Source organism: Monopterus albus, unplaced genomic scaffold (assembly GCF_001952655.1).
Source record: "Monopterus albus unplaced genomic scaffold, M_albus_1.0 scaffold318.1, whole genome shotgun sequence".
Classification (NCBI taxonomy): domain Eukaryota; kingdom Metazoa; phylum Chordata; class Actinopteri; order Synbranchiformes; family Synbranchidae; genus Monopterus; species Monopterus albus.
In genome coordinates this window covers 877,686-893,105 of record NW_018128198.1, presented here as the reverse complement: position 1 = coordinate 893,105, position 15,420 = coordinate 877,686, and the positions used below count along the sequence as shown (strand labels likewise).

The 15,420-nt window shown below is 42.4% G+C and overlaps 1 protein-coding gene across 5 annotated transcripts in view; it reads right to left on the bottom strand.

Annotated features, from left to right (window-relative positions):
• Window positions 1-15,420, bottom strand: part of LOC109974034 (mitogen-activated protein kinase kinase kinase kinase 4-like) — an 82,328-nt gene that overhangs the window by 8,344 nt on the left and 58,564 nt on the right. The window contains exons 15-25 of one of the 5 annotated variants that reach the window (XM_020624010.1): window positions 14,624-14,779; window positions 10,268-10,573; window positions 8,528-8,637; window positions 6,748-6,908; window positions 6,447-6,544; window positions 5,505-5,683; window positions 4,968-5,085; window positions 4,070-4,417; window positions 3,076-3,190; window positions 1,454-1,621; window positions 911-1,054 (exon numbers count right to left, since the gene is read on the bottom strand). In XM_020624010.1, coding sequence (XP_020479666.1) covers window positions 911-1,054; window positions 1,454-1,621; window positions 3,076-3,190; window positions 4,070-4,417; window positions 4,968-5,085; window positions 5,505-5,683; window positions 6,447-6,544; window positions 6,748-6,908; window positions 8,528-8,637; window positions 10,268-10,573; window positions 14,624-14,779 — 1,903 coding nt within the window. The remainder of the gene's footprint in view (window positions 1-910; window positions 1,055-1,453; window positions 1,622-3,075; window positions 3,191-4,069; window positions 4,418-4,967; window positions 5,086-5,504; window positions 5,684-6,446; window positions 6,545-6,747; window positions 6,909-8,527; window positions 8,638-10,267; window positions 10,574-14,623; window positions 14,780-15,420) is intronic. The other 4 variants (XM_020624012.1, XM_020624011.1, XM_020624013.1 and 1 more) reach the window with 4 other exon arrangements.

Here is a 15,420-nt window from a genome sequence, read left to right as displayed (position 1 = left end):
CTGTAGATTAAACTTTTAACTTCCATTTGTACTGTTCAAAACATTTATCTGAATCTTTGTTATAATGGTTGAAAATGAGAAACACTGTCCATTGGTCTGTATGAAGAGAAAGAGTCGGGGGCTGTAGTGGTGATATCACACCTAGAGCGGTGAGGCTGTTGGACTGGTCTAAATAATTCTCTCTAACTCGTCCTCATGACCAGTTTTCACTCCTTTTACTTAAGTCTTTCACTGAAATGTAGACACATCTGTGCTCTTCCTGTCAGTAGAACTGTGGAAGCAAATGGATTCACAGAAGATGCACAGTGAGCTGCAGAGTGACACGAGTGCCGACCGACTGCCACAGGGACTCCTATGTAAACTGTAGTAGGCAGGTGGTCATAATGTTATGGCTGGTCTATCTCCATGCGTATAGTAGTTTGTACATATTTTATTGCAGAGGTTTCTATTGTACACACAGCTTGTGTGCGGTTGTGTCTGTTTGTCCATTACTTTTTTGTTTACTTTATGTTGTTCATTGCAGTCGGGACTAATGTTGCTGCATCAACATAAACGTTAGTGTAATGATACTGTAGGCGTGCATGTCCCAAAGTACTGTGAGGGTGTGAGTGTGTGTACATGTCTCTCTAAGGTTGTGTGGACAAAGTTTAGCCTGAAGTCATCATTTGAGGATGTTTTGACATTGTGAGGATATTTTAGTCAGTGTGTGTTCTTTTTTTTTAATTCCTCATCTTTGTTTTAATAAACAGTTACAGTAATCTAGTAACAGTAGCCACACAAAGACAAATGTAAATACATTAACTGAGCTGCTGAAGTTCACCACCCAGTGTGTCTGAGGGTAAGGGTTTGAGGAATGCATTGTGTCACTGAGTGTCCTCACAGCTACAGACCAACATGTATGTGTGTGTACCTGATATCGTGACCAGGACGTTGAGTCCCTCCAGGACGTCCATCTGCTGGAAGCGTCGTCGATTGATCAGAGGGTAAACTTTGCCCTGACCGCTGCGATCCAACAGCATCAGACCACTCTCTGTTCCCACCAACAGGTTCACTCCTACAAACACATGCACACGTATAAGAGAACAACAACAACAGTGACCCAGCTAGAACGCCACTGGTCATTGTGGTCTGACGTGTAGCTTTGCTGCCACCCAGTGGCGAAGACGTTGATAGCCACAACAACAAGGTTTCAATGGACACTGAATATAATCGTATCAGAAATGACTTGTGTACCAAAAATGGTCATAATGTAGGAATGTTTACACATGTAAAATATGTCTTAAATATAATTTAAAAAATAAAACTTTAAATGTGAAAGTGGTGTTTAATGCTGCTGGTTTTCACATAATCCTGCTGAGATGTTTTATCACATGTCCAGTTTAAAGGCTAGTCATTTACTGATGTAGTTCTGCTGAAATTTGATTTTAGTACAGGTCTGTGTGTTTGTTCGTACCCCAGAGTGCAGCACACAAAATCTCAGAGTTGAACCTCTTCTTGTATTTGCGGATCTCTGGCGTGTCGCTCTGAGGGCGGGTGTTGACTGGGTTGACATTGACCACTGAGCCCTTCCGAGATGGGTCAGCCCTCAGTGCCTCTGCCAGCCGGGCATCATTGCTGTAACCTGCAAGGTCAAAAGGAACGGCGTAGGAAGGACGGTGTAGAATTTTTGGAATTTAGGGTGGGGGTCGCTCTAATGATCAGCATTAGAAGAATGGGTGGTTCTTCATTTACTTGGGTTCATCATGAACACAGGATTGATTGTCATACAACTGTTTAGAGGAAACAGTCCACCAAACCTTGCTTCATGTGACAGCAGTGGTTTATGGCTCCTCTGCAGCCATGTCATTTCAAAACTCATCAAATCTGTGATTGACTGGACAATCTAGTATAATAAGGGGTCACTGGCTGGTCACCAGCTGCATCAGGTGAAGTACTGGTTCAGAAACACCAGAGTCCTTCTGGCCTTGTCGATAGCCAGCCCTCTGAGCGATGATGGGAACAGGAGGACTGCTATGATAAGAAAGGACTGTTTGTAAAGTGCAGCAGCCAATGAGCTCTGAGACCTTGGTGAATCAGTGACCCCACACTAACATGCTGCTTGTAGTTTGGTTGTGAACTGGAAGCTTTCACACACACGTCAATCCCTCAAGAGAAACCTGTTTTTGATTTAGAATCATAGGCTACAATTCCAAAACCAATGCAGACTTGTATGTTAGTTTTAGTTTTATATGTGATTTAAAACACTGAAGAAAAGCCAAAACACAGCAGATAAAACATAAATGTTGTTATTAACTCTGACTGACCCACTTTTCTTAACTTGTGATTTTTAAACTGGTCCTAAACTTAATATGCAAATTCTAAGTAGCTGAACTACTTCAAGAAACTTCTGGAACTTTTGATGAAAAGGTTTGTGGAGGCCTGGAATTCAGACCCCCCCCCCTTACCAGCTGCAACAGTAATTGTGATGTCCACAATAATGCATCAGTAATTATATTACAACTATATGATACACAGGAATGTGAAATGTGCCGTTCTGCATAATGAGTACTTTTACTTTTAGTACTTTAAGTATGTTTGATGCTAATATTTCTGTACTTTTACTTTTAGTACTTTAAGTATGTTTGATGCTAATATTTCTGTACTTTTAATTGAGTAACATTTTGAACATGGGACTTTTACTTGCAACAGTACTTTTATTTAGGTAAAGGATTTTCCACCACCTCTTTTTCTTCCACCACCTCTTTTTCTTCCACCACAGCTCTTTAAGGCTATGAACCTTTTGTTGACCCGAATATCCAACCTTTCGGATATTCATCCGTTAGGTAGGTCATCGGTTTTCAATTTTAGTATTCACATTTGTTGTATTTTCTAACCCAAAGTACTGCCAGATGGGCAAAGAGGTACTTTTAACTGCAGCACAATATCAGCCTATTAAACCCTCCCACATAGCGGATATTTGAATATTTGATAGTTATTACCACCAAATATCAGGAGCCCAGAAACTGCTACTCAGGAACAGCCCTGTTGGTGACTGTGGGGTTTTTTTCCCAGTTGTCACTGGGGAAAGGGACATACCAACATTGTTGAGAGCGCTGCCAGTGGATGGAGAGACTTGGAGGAGGCGTGGGTCGATGAACGGAGTGAAGGAGGAAGAAGACTTGTGTTTCTGCATGTTGTTACTGGACTGGCTCTACAGAGAGACAGAATTCAGATTTAATGGTGACAGAATGTGAAGATTCTGAACAGCATTAGATGTTTACACATAAAAATTAATATGAACAATTAACAAGATGCAGTCAAACAAGCAGGCAAAAGGGTTTTCTGTACGTGTTGCATGCGAGTACGGTGGACATTCAGTCAGAGGGTAAAATGATAAAATACTGAGAAATAAAAATGCAAAAACAATGGAGGGTAAAAACATAACATAGGAACAAAGAGGAAACAATGCATTTTCATGGGAAATATACTTGCCGTTGCGCTTCTAACTGCTCTGTTCATTACGGGCTATTGTCTGGGGAATGTGAGAATATGACTCGCTGGCTGAAAATAGGCAACATCAAGAAACGAGATTTAGATGTTTGGGAATGCTTGTAAAACCACAACCGGCCTCAGAGGACACTTCAGGAAAAAAGACTAAATCAGGGCTAACAGGCTCCTGTGGTCGTAAAGCCAACACTCACTGAGGACTGACAGGGCTACAGATGTAAATCACTCCCCTGAAATAGATTTTTATTCTTTGCATTTTAAAACAAAGTACAAAAATCTGTGTATAATAAATTAACTGCGCAAAAAAATGTTGTACTTCCCTCTGCAGAGAACGTGTAGCAGCACAGGCCACCCTACCAAATTCACCATCATGGCCAGTTTGAACTATGGAAAGAACTTTGTTTTTAAATGCCATAATAATATTATTACTAATGAACTGGTGGGCTGAACTGGGGTCTACTCTACTGTGTTCCCAGTTATGGCAGATTAGGACGACTTCGACCTCTTTGCTTCTCATATTCACAAGGTTACACAAGAGGTTGCATCCTTAAGCAGTTGTCTGCATTGGCACTGGGTGACATACCTCTGTGAGGATGCTGAGCTTGTCCAGAGGACTCTGGGGGGACATGGAAGAGGGGCTGGCAAGGCTGGAGGAGGAAGGGGAGTTGGATGCAGAGGAGGAAGGGGAGGAATGGTGGCTCTGCTGGATCAGGTCTGGGAGGTGGTGGATGCGACTGGCAAAGCCGTTCCTATCCGAGTGCTGTGTGGGGTGATGGTGATGGTGGTGGTGGTGATGGTGAGGGCTGGGGGTATGCTGGCTGAGGCCTGCGACTGGTGCCGAACTAGGGCTTGGGGCAAAGCCTGCAAGCAGGCCAGGGGTCTGGGTTTGGCCCGGGCCAGGGCCTGGACGCTTTCTGTTGTCACCTGCACTCTGGAAGTAGAAAGAGGGGCAGACGGCTTTGGGTCTAGATGTGTTCCTGATGAGTTCAGGGGAAGGGAAGGTGGTAGCTAGAGCAAAGGGTAAACTACAGTGGCTATTCTACAGGTGGACAGAAAACTGTTATTAGTCAGTTATATGGTGAAACAAGGTGTCATTCTGTGGTGCACTGGTACCAGGAAACTGACCCTTCATCATGTGTATTGGTATGAACTGCATGAGAGACTGATCGATTTAGTACTAAAAATCTAAATGTCCTAAACAGACCGTAAAAAAAAGAAAGAAAAATCTAAATGTCCTAAACAGACCGTTAAAAAAAAAAGTAAAACAACCTAAATAACATTAATAGGATTAATGAATTAGCAAGAGCTCCTAATGTACGTCTAACTGAAATCTGCACTAAGCTTCTCCACCAGCCACAACGTGTAAGAACAAAACAGAACAAACAACTGGAAAAACAAAATGGGAAAACACGTGGGGCTGGAATGAACAAAACAGCAAAAGCAACTAAAAGTGGGTGAACCAAAACCCCAGCAGCCGGTACCTGTCTGACGATCAGCGTGCTGTCTTTGCAGGGCATCGAGCCCGCATCGCTCTCGCCTTCATCGTGAACGATCATGGTTTTGACTGACTCCGTCTCTCCATTACTTAGCCTGGAAGAACTACAAAGGAGAGGAGTGTTTCAACACAAACATCTTGCATTCTGGCTGCAACTTTGACAATAATTACATAGTGTTCCACGCTGGTGGAACACAAGGAAGACGACATGTCTCTATGGTTTCAAAGGAGTTTTTCCTCCCGCTGACGCCAAGTGCTGCTCAGGGGGATTTGTTGGGTTTCCCTCTGTAATAAGTGATAACAGTAAGGTCTAGACCTGGTTTTGTAAAGTGTCCTGAGATGACTTTTGTTGTGATTTGACGCTATACAAATAAAATTTGACTTGAAGGTTTCAGGTAAACCTGGTTGAGAGAAATCAGACTTTTCCATTATCCTGAACTGGTGCATCCTGTTGTTACCACCTGGTCCATGTTGTGTCAGTGCAACCTGTCTATGAGATCAGAGGTTAACCCTGCGTACATACACAGCTTTGGAGTCCTCCGGCCCAGAGGTCGACTCTTCGCCTGCCTCCTGGTCCACCTCTTCATCGTCATCTTCATCAGTGGTGTCTGATTCTTCGCTAGATGAGGAATAGTCTGTCACTTTATTTGGTGGGCGGCCGTCATCCACCGCACGCAGCTCCTTGGCCAGAGCTGTCAGGTCCTAAAGGTCAGGAGGTGAAAGGTAAAACCTGGGTCAAAGGTTATTTTATCTCTGATTTCTATTTTTTTTTTCCCTTGCTTGGAATTCTGTCCATTCTTCATCTGGGCATTTTATGTACAAGTCCTTAGCTAAGTTGTCATAAGACTTTCTGTTAATCTTCTTTAAAATGTAAAGCAGGAAACAGAATGCTGCTGGAGAGGAGGCGTGGTTAAACACTAGCCAATGAGAAGCCAACGTGAGAGCAGCAAAGCCAAAAGATGAAGCGAGTGAAGAGATGACTGTCGTACAGCTGATGTTCTTCCAAACTAGTGCAGGTAAGGTTAGTGGGTTAATTCTAATAATGAGACAATTATTAGAGCTGCAAAGATGAAAAATTAAAACAGGAGAGAAGAAAAGGTCAGTTCTTTATTGGGGTTAGAGAAGGCATGAGTTAAGATGGCCGTCACCCAGGCAGAGAGACCAGTGGAGAAAAAGCAAGTGATAAGTGCAGAGACTCCTTCAGCCAGTGGCCTCAATCCATCATATCATGTCACTCTGTTGGATGATAAGAAGATCACAGAAGGAAGGAGCTAATTATTTATCATTCACACAGCTGAGAAAAATCTCCAGGCCGCATCAAACCATCACACGCAGTCCAGCTTTTTAACAAAACCCAAAGCAGTGTGCCATCATGTCCCACCACCTCTATCCACACACAGCTCTAGATCTAGATCTATCCCAGCGAGCTACACTGCTGGTCAGTCAGCTTTGAGTCGACTCTCACCGCTGGTCTGTTCGGCCTGACCGGGTCCCTCCTCTCCTCTGGTTTTTTCCCAGCATTCTCTGGCCGTTGGAGAGGCGAACCCTCGGATTTGGAAGAGGCTGAAGGAAGTGGAGGTGAAACGGTTATTCTTATTATTAAGTGATTCTGGGAAAACTGGCAAATCTAAATGTGTGTTCATCTGAGTGTTTGTGTAGCTTCTTTACTAAAACAGAACTTGAGCACAACTGAATTTTAGAGGCTGTTTTATTGTCCATCTCCTGCAGGTCTATCAGTGCTGATCTGTTAGTGTGTGTGAACTCACAACGGGCCCTGAACCTCTCTCCAGAGCCACAGTGAGAACCGGTTTGAGAGCTGGAGTTACTGGAGCTGCTGGAGGAACTGGAGCCTCCGCTGCCACTGTTACTGGTTGTCTTGGGAACCAGTTTCTCCACTCGCTCCCCCAGCAGCCGAGGCTCCACTGCACTGCAGAGCCAACAGACACCAGAGTCAAGACAGAGCTGAAGTGTAAAAAAAACTTTCAGATGGTGGGTTGCAGAGGTTCTGTTGCTTCTACTGTATATTAGGATTTAATCTGAAAGCATCAGGTAAGTTTTTATCTTTTTTATTTTACAGAGTAGCTAATATTTTGGGCTGATATTCAATTCAAACATTTCTGAATATCTTAGAAAATCTCAGAATGTGTAATACTGTATATCTTTGAGAGCAAAGAGCTGCTGATCATATTGGAATAAATGGTGAAATGGTGAACAGAATGTTTGTACTGTTACTTTCAATGGGGTTTTGCATAATCCATTTTTCAAATCGATTTTTAAATTCCCCACTATAAAAAGTATGTTTTGTAATAATTCAGAAATGATTACTGTGCTTAACAATTTAAAACACTTTTTAAAAATGATTATTGCTCTGAAGTGTCCAGATTATATCAAGTAAAATAAGCACTAGTGCAGTAAGAACAGAGTAGGAGTCGTTTTAGAGAAAAATAAAATACTGCAGATTAAGAGGAAGGGAGAGATGACAGTGAATCTCATGAGAAGACTTGTGGCTTAGGAAAAGAAAACTGTGCATGTTCCTGTGAATGTGCACATTCACACACACACACACACAAGTAAAGAAGCATCACAAGGTTAGACAGCTAGCACTATTACATAAACCCTCCTACACAAATCCACAGACAGTAGCAGCACAGACAGACAGTACTAAGTGTACAATACAAACACAGATTCTGTGTGTGTCTATTAGATCGCTCTCCAAACAAGCCAAACATTTGTTTTCCCCCAGAGTCTCTGAGGAACTCATTTTTCATGTCATTTAGCTGCAAACAGCAGCCTGATGCTGAACACTGCTTCACATAACTTTGACTCCTGTCATTAAGGCTGCAAAGGCCTTTTTAACCAATTGATTGTGTGAATTTTTACTTACTTAGGAGCTAATTTGTGTCAGAGTCCTAAAATGATTCATCTCCCATAAAATGTCCTCTGTAAACGCTACACTATTATATTCTCCTTGAAAGATATAACCAGCGGAGTCCCACAGGGCATTATTCTGGGCCTATTGTGTTCACCTGTAATTTGATGCCAATTTTATGTTACATGTGGTTCATGAACTTTCAGGAACTATTAGTTAAAATACAGATTTTCAGACCTTCTGATTTGTATCTCATAGTTCTTGTATTACTTACATAAATCATAAGACCATGCACTTTTTATTGCCATTGCTCGTCTTATTTATATAGAGTTTATACTCATTTTCAGTAATCCCACAGATATCCATCCTATTTATACAACCATCAGCCATGTTAGACCAAATCCATTCCAACTTTCACATGACCACACTGTTATACCAGACAACTGTACATAAAGGTTTCTTGAGAAAATTATTTCTAGCCTCTTAATTACATTTTTAACAGTGTGTATGTATTCAAAGTTACATTTGGTACTTCTGGGTTATGAATGGAGAAGATGACGAGAGAAGAGGAGTAGGGACAGTAGTGGCCAGAAGTGTGAGGACGAACACAAAGAGAAAAGTCTGCAAAAACAGAAAGACTCACAATCTTAAGAACCAGTGGGGTTATGTGAGTTTACCTGGTGCCGTTGCGATGCCCAGCATGGCCGCTATGTGTGACGTTGCCATGGTGATGAGGCGACTCTCGTTTTGGCAACACTGGGGACCTTGATGTTGTCCTGACAGGAACCTTTTGTGATAAAACAGTGACCAGCTCACACATACACACTCCATCAGTTTGAGTGTGCTTAAAGGTTCAGTGTATACACAAAGCACATCACAGCCTATTCAGCATTTCCTCTTCAACAATTTAGTAGCGGCATCATTAAAAGCTATACCATGCAATACCAGGGTAACTTTAGCCAAATGAAATGAGAACCTCTGCTAGTATTCAAGCCGACTGTCTTCACAGCATATCAGAAACTGTTTACAAACCAACTGGAACTAAAAGTGAACAGTCTAGTAGGTGGGAATGTTTACAATTGTATATCAGAAGCCACAAGAGAGTGACAGTGTGTATTCTCCTTATCACAGTCACTGCTGCCTATGAGAGATCGATTTCCAATATAGCTGCCCTGTCACCATGTTCTGAAACCAACTAAACCCCTCATCTCACCCTGCCATGCCCCACAGCACCACTGTAAAACTATATTACACCAGTAGTCACTGGTCACAGTCATACCTTTCACCATGACTAAATTCTGTAGAGCCAATGCAGAACATCTGGCAGCATCCAAAGCGCAGCACAGCACAACAGAACTCCCAGTCAGCCATCATTTTGGTTTGTTTACAGTTAGTTTAGTTTATGGACAAGCCTTGACAGGGCTACGGTTCAGCTTGGCAGTGGTGTGTTTATAACAGAGGGTTTCCTTTTCTGAAGGGCTGCTAACTTTGGCTCTGATGACTGAATTTAGAGCTTTCTCAATGCCCACACTTGTGGGTAGCGTCAAATAGCTATCCTGTCTTTCCCATAGCATCCAACGCCCTACAGTATACATTGAGCAAGGAAAACCTCTCCTTGTTTGTCTCTTCTTCTGCAGTTACAGAACTTTTATATCCTTTTGAGCTTTTACAGTGAAAGGCCAAATTTGTTTGATCAGGGAAGAAAAACAGCATGAGACAGAAAGACATGGTCTGAGCTTGTCCTAGTGTTTGGCACTGTCTCAGTGCCTGGGGTTGGGTTAGAACGAGTCCACAGACTGGTTCATATTAACAGCAAGTTGGCTCACAATCTTGCATGGGTCCAGTTTTACAAGCCTGCATCTGCCCCCACAAACGACCTGCATTTATCTCCAAATCAAATCTGGACTGGACCCAACCTGCACCCACAATGTTAATTAAACACAGAGGGTACACAGCCACTCACTCACAACTCATCCCAACTGTTTTTAAGCAGGGCACGTGATTACTGGTCTGAGGTCACCTGCCGCTTTCTGAACTTCCCCTTTCTTATGGTGGTCTGTGTATTGTGAGAATAGATCCAGAACTATGTCTTCAGAAAACCTAAGGTAGACAACGAATCTTCTTTTGAGGGGCAGGAGCACTTTAAAGCTGCCAACCACCCTGCTCACCTGTTAATTTAATGTGGATTTAATTAAATAATCTATAAGTCCCCTACAATCTTTTTCTGTGCCACAAGAAAAGCCAACAAAAAGATGAATTATTGATTGCATAGAGAACCAGGCAGAGGATGGGAAGCCATTAATGTAATGAAATGAATAGTTGAGGATAATGAGAGTGTGAGCTCCTAAGAATCAGCACGATCGTCCTGTTTTCTCAGTTGACAGAGAGACTACATTGGTCTGTCTTCCTGCCCTTACCCTGGGTGGAGCCTCCTCTGAAAGGGCCGGGTCATGGGGCAAGGGCCTAGGCTGGGGATGTAGTTGCGGGTCAGTGCGTGCAGGAGCTGATGAGGATGATGATGAGGATGATGATGATGATGATGAAGATGGAGGGTGATGATGTTGGTGGGTTTCCTGGCTGTTGTGAAGGTGAAGATTTTCAAAGCTAGGGGTGAGCGGCTCGCTGAAGGAGTGTGACCGCGATACAGTGGGCGGGGTGGTAGAGGAGGAGATCGATGAGGCCACGCTGCTGCTGCTCTTTAAAGCAGCCAGATGGGAACGGACCTTACAGACAGCAAAAACAGAACACAATGGGGAAGGGCGGGTCAGTCTGCATGCAGTAGGACAAGGGCTTCAGGATATCTTTAGGAGTTTGTCAGATTGGAGCCATACAGGAGGGAAATGGGAAAAACTTCAGGAACACTGACACGAAACTTGAGGCCTCTTCAAACACTGAATATGTAGCGCCACTTGATTCATCCATCTGTTAAGGAAAAGGCTTTTTGTCATTCAAAACCTAATCTATATTCAGACCTGGCAGCTCCACTATAGAAACAGCCACAATGCTTGCACAAAACCTGACAGCTGGTGCACGAGAGGAAGCAGTTCTAGTAGTGGTGAGTAAATAATCATATCAAGGAACAAGAGGAGCTTGTCTTCTCATACACTGCATCACTTATGGATCTATAAACCTCTTTAAGTAGCTTATTTAATGACCTCTCAGCCCCATTCCTTCATTTATCAGAAAGCAAATGCTGCAGCCTTTTTTTTTTATAACGCCCAATTAGTCCCAAGCATGGACTGACAAGACGTTACTTTGGCCTCTCATTTAATTCCTATTTGCTGACATGCTTTATCTAAAGTGTTTGATTTCAGCCCAGCTGACAAGGATAAGAATTTTATTTAAATGATACATTACTGAGCTCTCAAGGAGGACGAACAAGACATGTATTCACCTCCTGCTGCTTCAGCCTTTATGTCAATTGACAGCACAGTTCAGCCACACTAAAAGTGATGAAGGGTGAGAACGTTTTACTTTCAAGGAATTCTAATGCAGTGATTTTCAGTCTCTGTCCTCCTCTGATAGTCTTAGTTGTGGAGTCAGGAACCATTTACAACCAACCAGCTTGACACCACAGCAGCTGATGTCAGTTCTTAGTTTGACTCCAACTACAGAAGTGAAAATCTGCTGTGGAAGCATTTGTTTCGAAGGAAACCCTGTGAAGACCTTTATGCCTCTGTGGCACATGGTTGGAAAGTATGGCTCCAAATCTCAGCAGAGCTTCTAAAGAACCCATGTTGTTAGAGTGCAACAAGAGGAAAGAAGGAACAGTTGTGCCAATGTTGTCACTGGGGCTACACAGAAATTTGACTCCAAGAAATTCCAAGAGCTTTTTTTTCTAGCCACAAGATTAATTGATGGGAGAAAAGGTGCAGCCTGAGCAACAGAAAGAATCATGTTGGTTTGTGGGAGTGACACGGGGTGTGGGAACAAAAGAAAAAGAAGTGCAGGCAGTGAACAGAGAGATGAGGTTGAGTGGATCGGGAATGAAATATGGGTCAGACTCAGTATTCTTTTTCCATCCAATAGTTAGAATGTGGCAGGAATAAGAACGTCATCCCAGTCAAAACCAGTATGTGGGAAACCACTGTTATCAAGGAGCCTCCAAGTGTCATCCACTTCCATTTAAGATTTAAGGAGGAGAAGATGACATTTATCTCCACCATCCAGATAAACCAATACAGAAATACAGGTAGGTCCTAAGAGCTCACTTGTTCTACTGTACCTTTCATTTCATGCAACTCCAAGACATTTTATGTATGTTCTGCTTTCAATTTAGTCTCCTGTCTAGATTTACACCAACATTAAGCGACATTAGGGTGAAACCTGGGTTTCACCAATTTTCTGGAGGACTCGGCTTCACCACCATCACCACGCATGAAGATGAACTGTATTTACAAAGCAAGAACACAAGCTGACATGCAAACATACAGTACAGGCAGGCACAACCACATACAGGTCACACAGCATGGACACACATGACGGGGGCAAGGAAGCTCGTGACTGACGCTAGAGACTGTGGTCCACAACCTTCTTGCACCTTAACTACAATCTCCCCGTCACTTTGACCACTTATTTTCAGTTGTTTAAACATAACCACACCTCAGCCACAGAGGTGTTAAAGCTCATATAAAATGTTTTAGAACAGTCATTTGTCATTTAAGAAAGCATTGACAATGTATTCATTCGTATATGTAGGTAAACTAACTGCCAGTGAAGCGTCTCTTATAAAACACAACTTAACTGATGGGAACTGAAAACGGGGATTCAGAGCCATGAGATCAGGCTCACATCCAACTCTAATACCGACTATCCCCTTACTTCCTTCTTTACTTGGAAATTAAAGCAGTTTTCATTTTATTTAATTAGCTCAGAACCCATCCAAGTCCGTACACTGATCTATGTACGACAGCACAACACCACATCTAAGCTTGGGAGCTAATGAGAGAAAACTGATTAAGCCACTTTTAATACTATGGCAAATGTTTCACAGCAGTGAATTACAGCATCGCCCCATCCCCATTTGACTAATTTACAGCATCGTTTTTATACAATTTAATTTAGGTGACATATTCAAAACAGCTTGACTTCAATGAACTGTGATTATTCATGTTTAGTGGGCTGGATGCTTCACTGGATAGATGACTAACACCGTCTGAATCACCCTGCTGCAAATCTGGGGGCCCATGAATTATGGATGACTGTAATCACCAGCACACAATGAGAAGGTACAGTATGTAGAGCAAAGACACACAAACTCCCAACATACCACCCGACAAACACACACATACTGTTTGCACATTCAGAGAAATAAAGAGCCGCTGTAGTAATTACACATTTAGTGAAAGTACCTTTGTTTGCTCTGACAAGTGGGAGGATAACCTGTCAATCAATGGGTTTATCATGGAAGAAGAATATATAATCAGGGTTGTGATCACTTCATTTTCATGGTCACAATAACTTTTGCAAAAAGAGAGACTTCTTTTATATGAAAAAAAATCTTTCATAAGCAGGCGCAGGCTTTGTGTGCTCATGAAACAAGTTTTTCTGTCTGAAAATGAAAAGGAACATCTTTCATTAGCTTTGAGATTTAATGCAGTATCATGAGGGGAAACACAATTAACGACAACCCTGATGTTGAAAAGAGTCTAGAGAAGTTCAACAACGGCAGAAAGTTGGATCCAGACCCTGAAAAGAGCTGAGCTAAAGACTTCAGGAAGGAGGAAAAGTACATTAACGCAGCACAACAAGTGAAAACATTTACATAAGATTAAAGAAAGAAAACCACCTGAAAGAGAGAAACCTATCAGATATTATAAGACAAAGGTTTTAAAGGCACAGGCAACATCTGGAGTCGATGCAGACGAGAGATACTGCCAGACAAAAGTCAAACTACAGATAAGACTGATGTTCGTGTTTCCACATTAACTGGAATTTTATAGAAATGCAAAGATTTCAGTTTCCTTGACATGTGCAGTGAATGACAAGAAGATAAATCTATTCGTTTTTAACAAGGCCAGAGCTGGTGGGAAGTGAGCATCCACGTTCAGGGTCAGCTACACAAACTCAATATCAAGATATTATCGTCTTGTAGCTATAACATACATGTATTATATCAGATGTGATAACTCTGATATCACATTTCTATTTAGTTTGGAAACCTTCTGTATTAAGAGAAACTGTGTTCAGATCCTGAGACAGAGGCTGGATACGTCGTTCACACTTCCTCTTTTGCAACACCATTAACTGATCCACTGAGACCAAACCGCACAGAGTTATCAGTCACACTTTACCTTCCTGCCAACGGAAAGGCTTTAATTTGAAGCCAAAACAGGAACTTGAAATAAAAACAACAGAAGGTGGTGCAGTTCATTACAGTATAGAAAGGACGGTTAAGAAAACAGCTAGCCTGCTAAATGTCAGATCATGGAGAGGAAAGCAGGCATCATATGACATACATGTCATGTGACTCCATGTATGTTCCCTTTTGGTTTGAGGAGCTTACAGTACAAGTCATGATTAAACAAACAGAAATGGAGATGAACTTGTTCTTAAGCTGAAAACATGAAAACTCAGATTTCCTGCCAGCCTCAGTGCATCGATCTGGACATTATGTTACAACACGGCCAAGTCCTGCAAGAAAAACCGCACCAGCAGATGTTAACTAGCGGTGAATTATCCACTGGACACCGACTCAAAATGCTGCCTTTGTACAACAGCTGTGAAAGTAAAGCATAATTCAAAAGAAGGAGGAGCCTGAGGTTAGTGTTTACCTGTGGTTCCACAGGCCGGTGCATGGCAGGCGCCTCAGATGCTGAGTTCCCGTTAGGGTAGGAAGACTCGGAGCGTGGCGGCACCGGAGGCTGCTGCGGTTTGGTCTGAGCCGACTGAGGAGAACCCTGGATGTTCTTCCGGTATCGCTCATCAGCCTAAGGAGGATACCCATATAAATAAAGGGCACACACAGACAGCAGCATTCAGTGTGTTTCAGTACATAAAGAGGACAGTGAGGAAAGTTTGTTAGTTTCCTCCCACAGAGAAGAAGTGATCTGTACGAGCATGTCAGAAAGGCATCTGCTGAGACAGGCACACCAACAGGAATAACAAAGCCTCAGGGGCAGCAATGTTATTGTTGACACAATATTCCCACAACCCCACTAGTAGGACAACAGCATCACAAGCAACAAAGAGTGCCATGCATTTTTTCCCATGTGGAGAGAAAAACATCCACAGTGAAAACAGAAAGGTTAGGACACACAGCGAGGTCCAAGAGGCTGTAAAAACTGAGGGGGTGTTTCTGTGTGAAAGAGGAGCTGCTGACAGTTTGACTGAAAATCTGTTCAAACACCAACACTGAATACTGAAACACATTTTAAACTAAGACTGTTTCTTAGTCATAAAGTTTAATTGCAGGCAAGTTCACTTTTTCTGCAAGATGAGAAGATTCAGTCTTACTGCCTTTTAATAAAAACTGATATCAAATGCACTTTTTAAACCCGTCAGCCACATTGAGCTCGCCATGTTATCAAATCACAGCTATTAACTTGATTCCACTGTCATTATTAGCAGC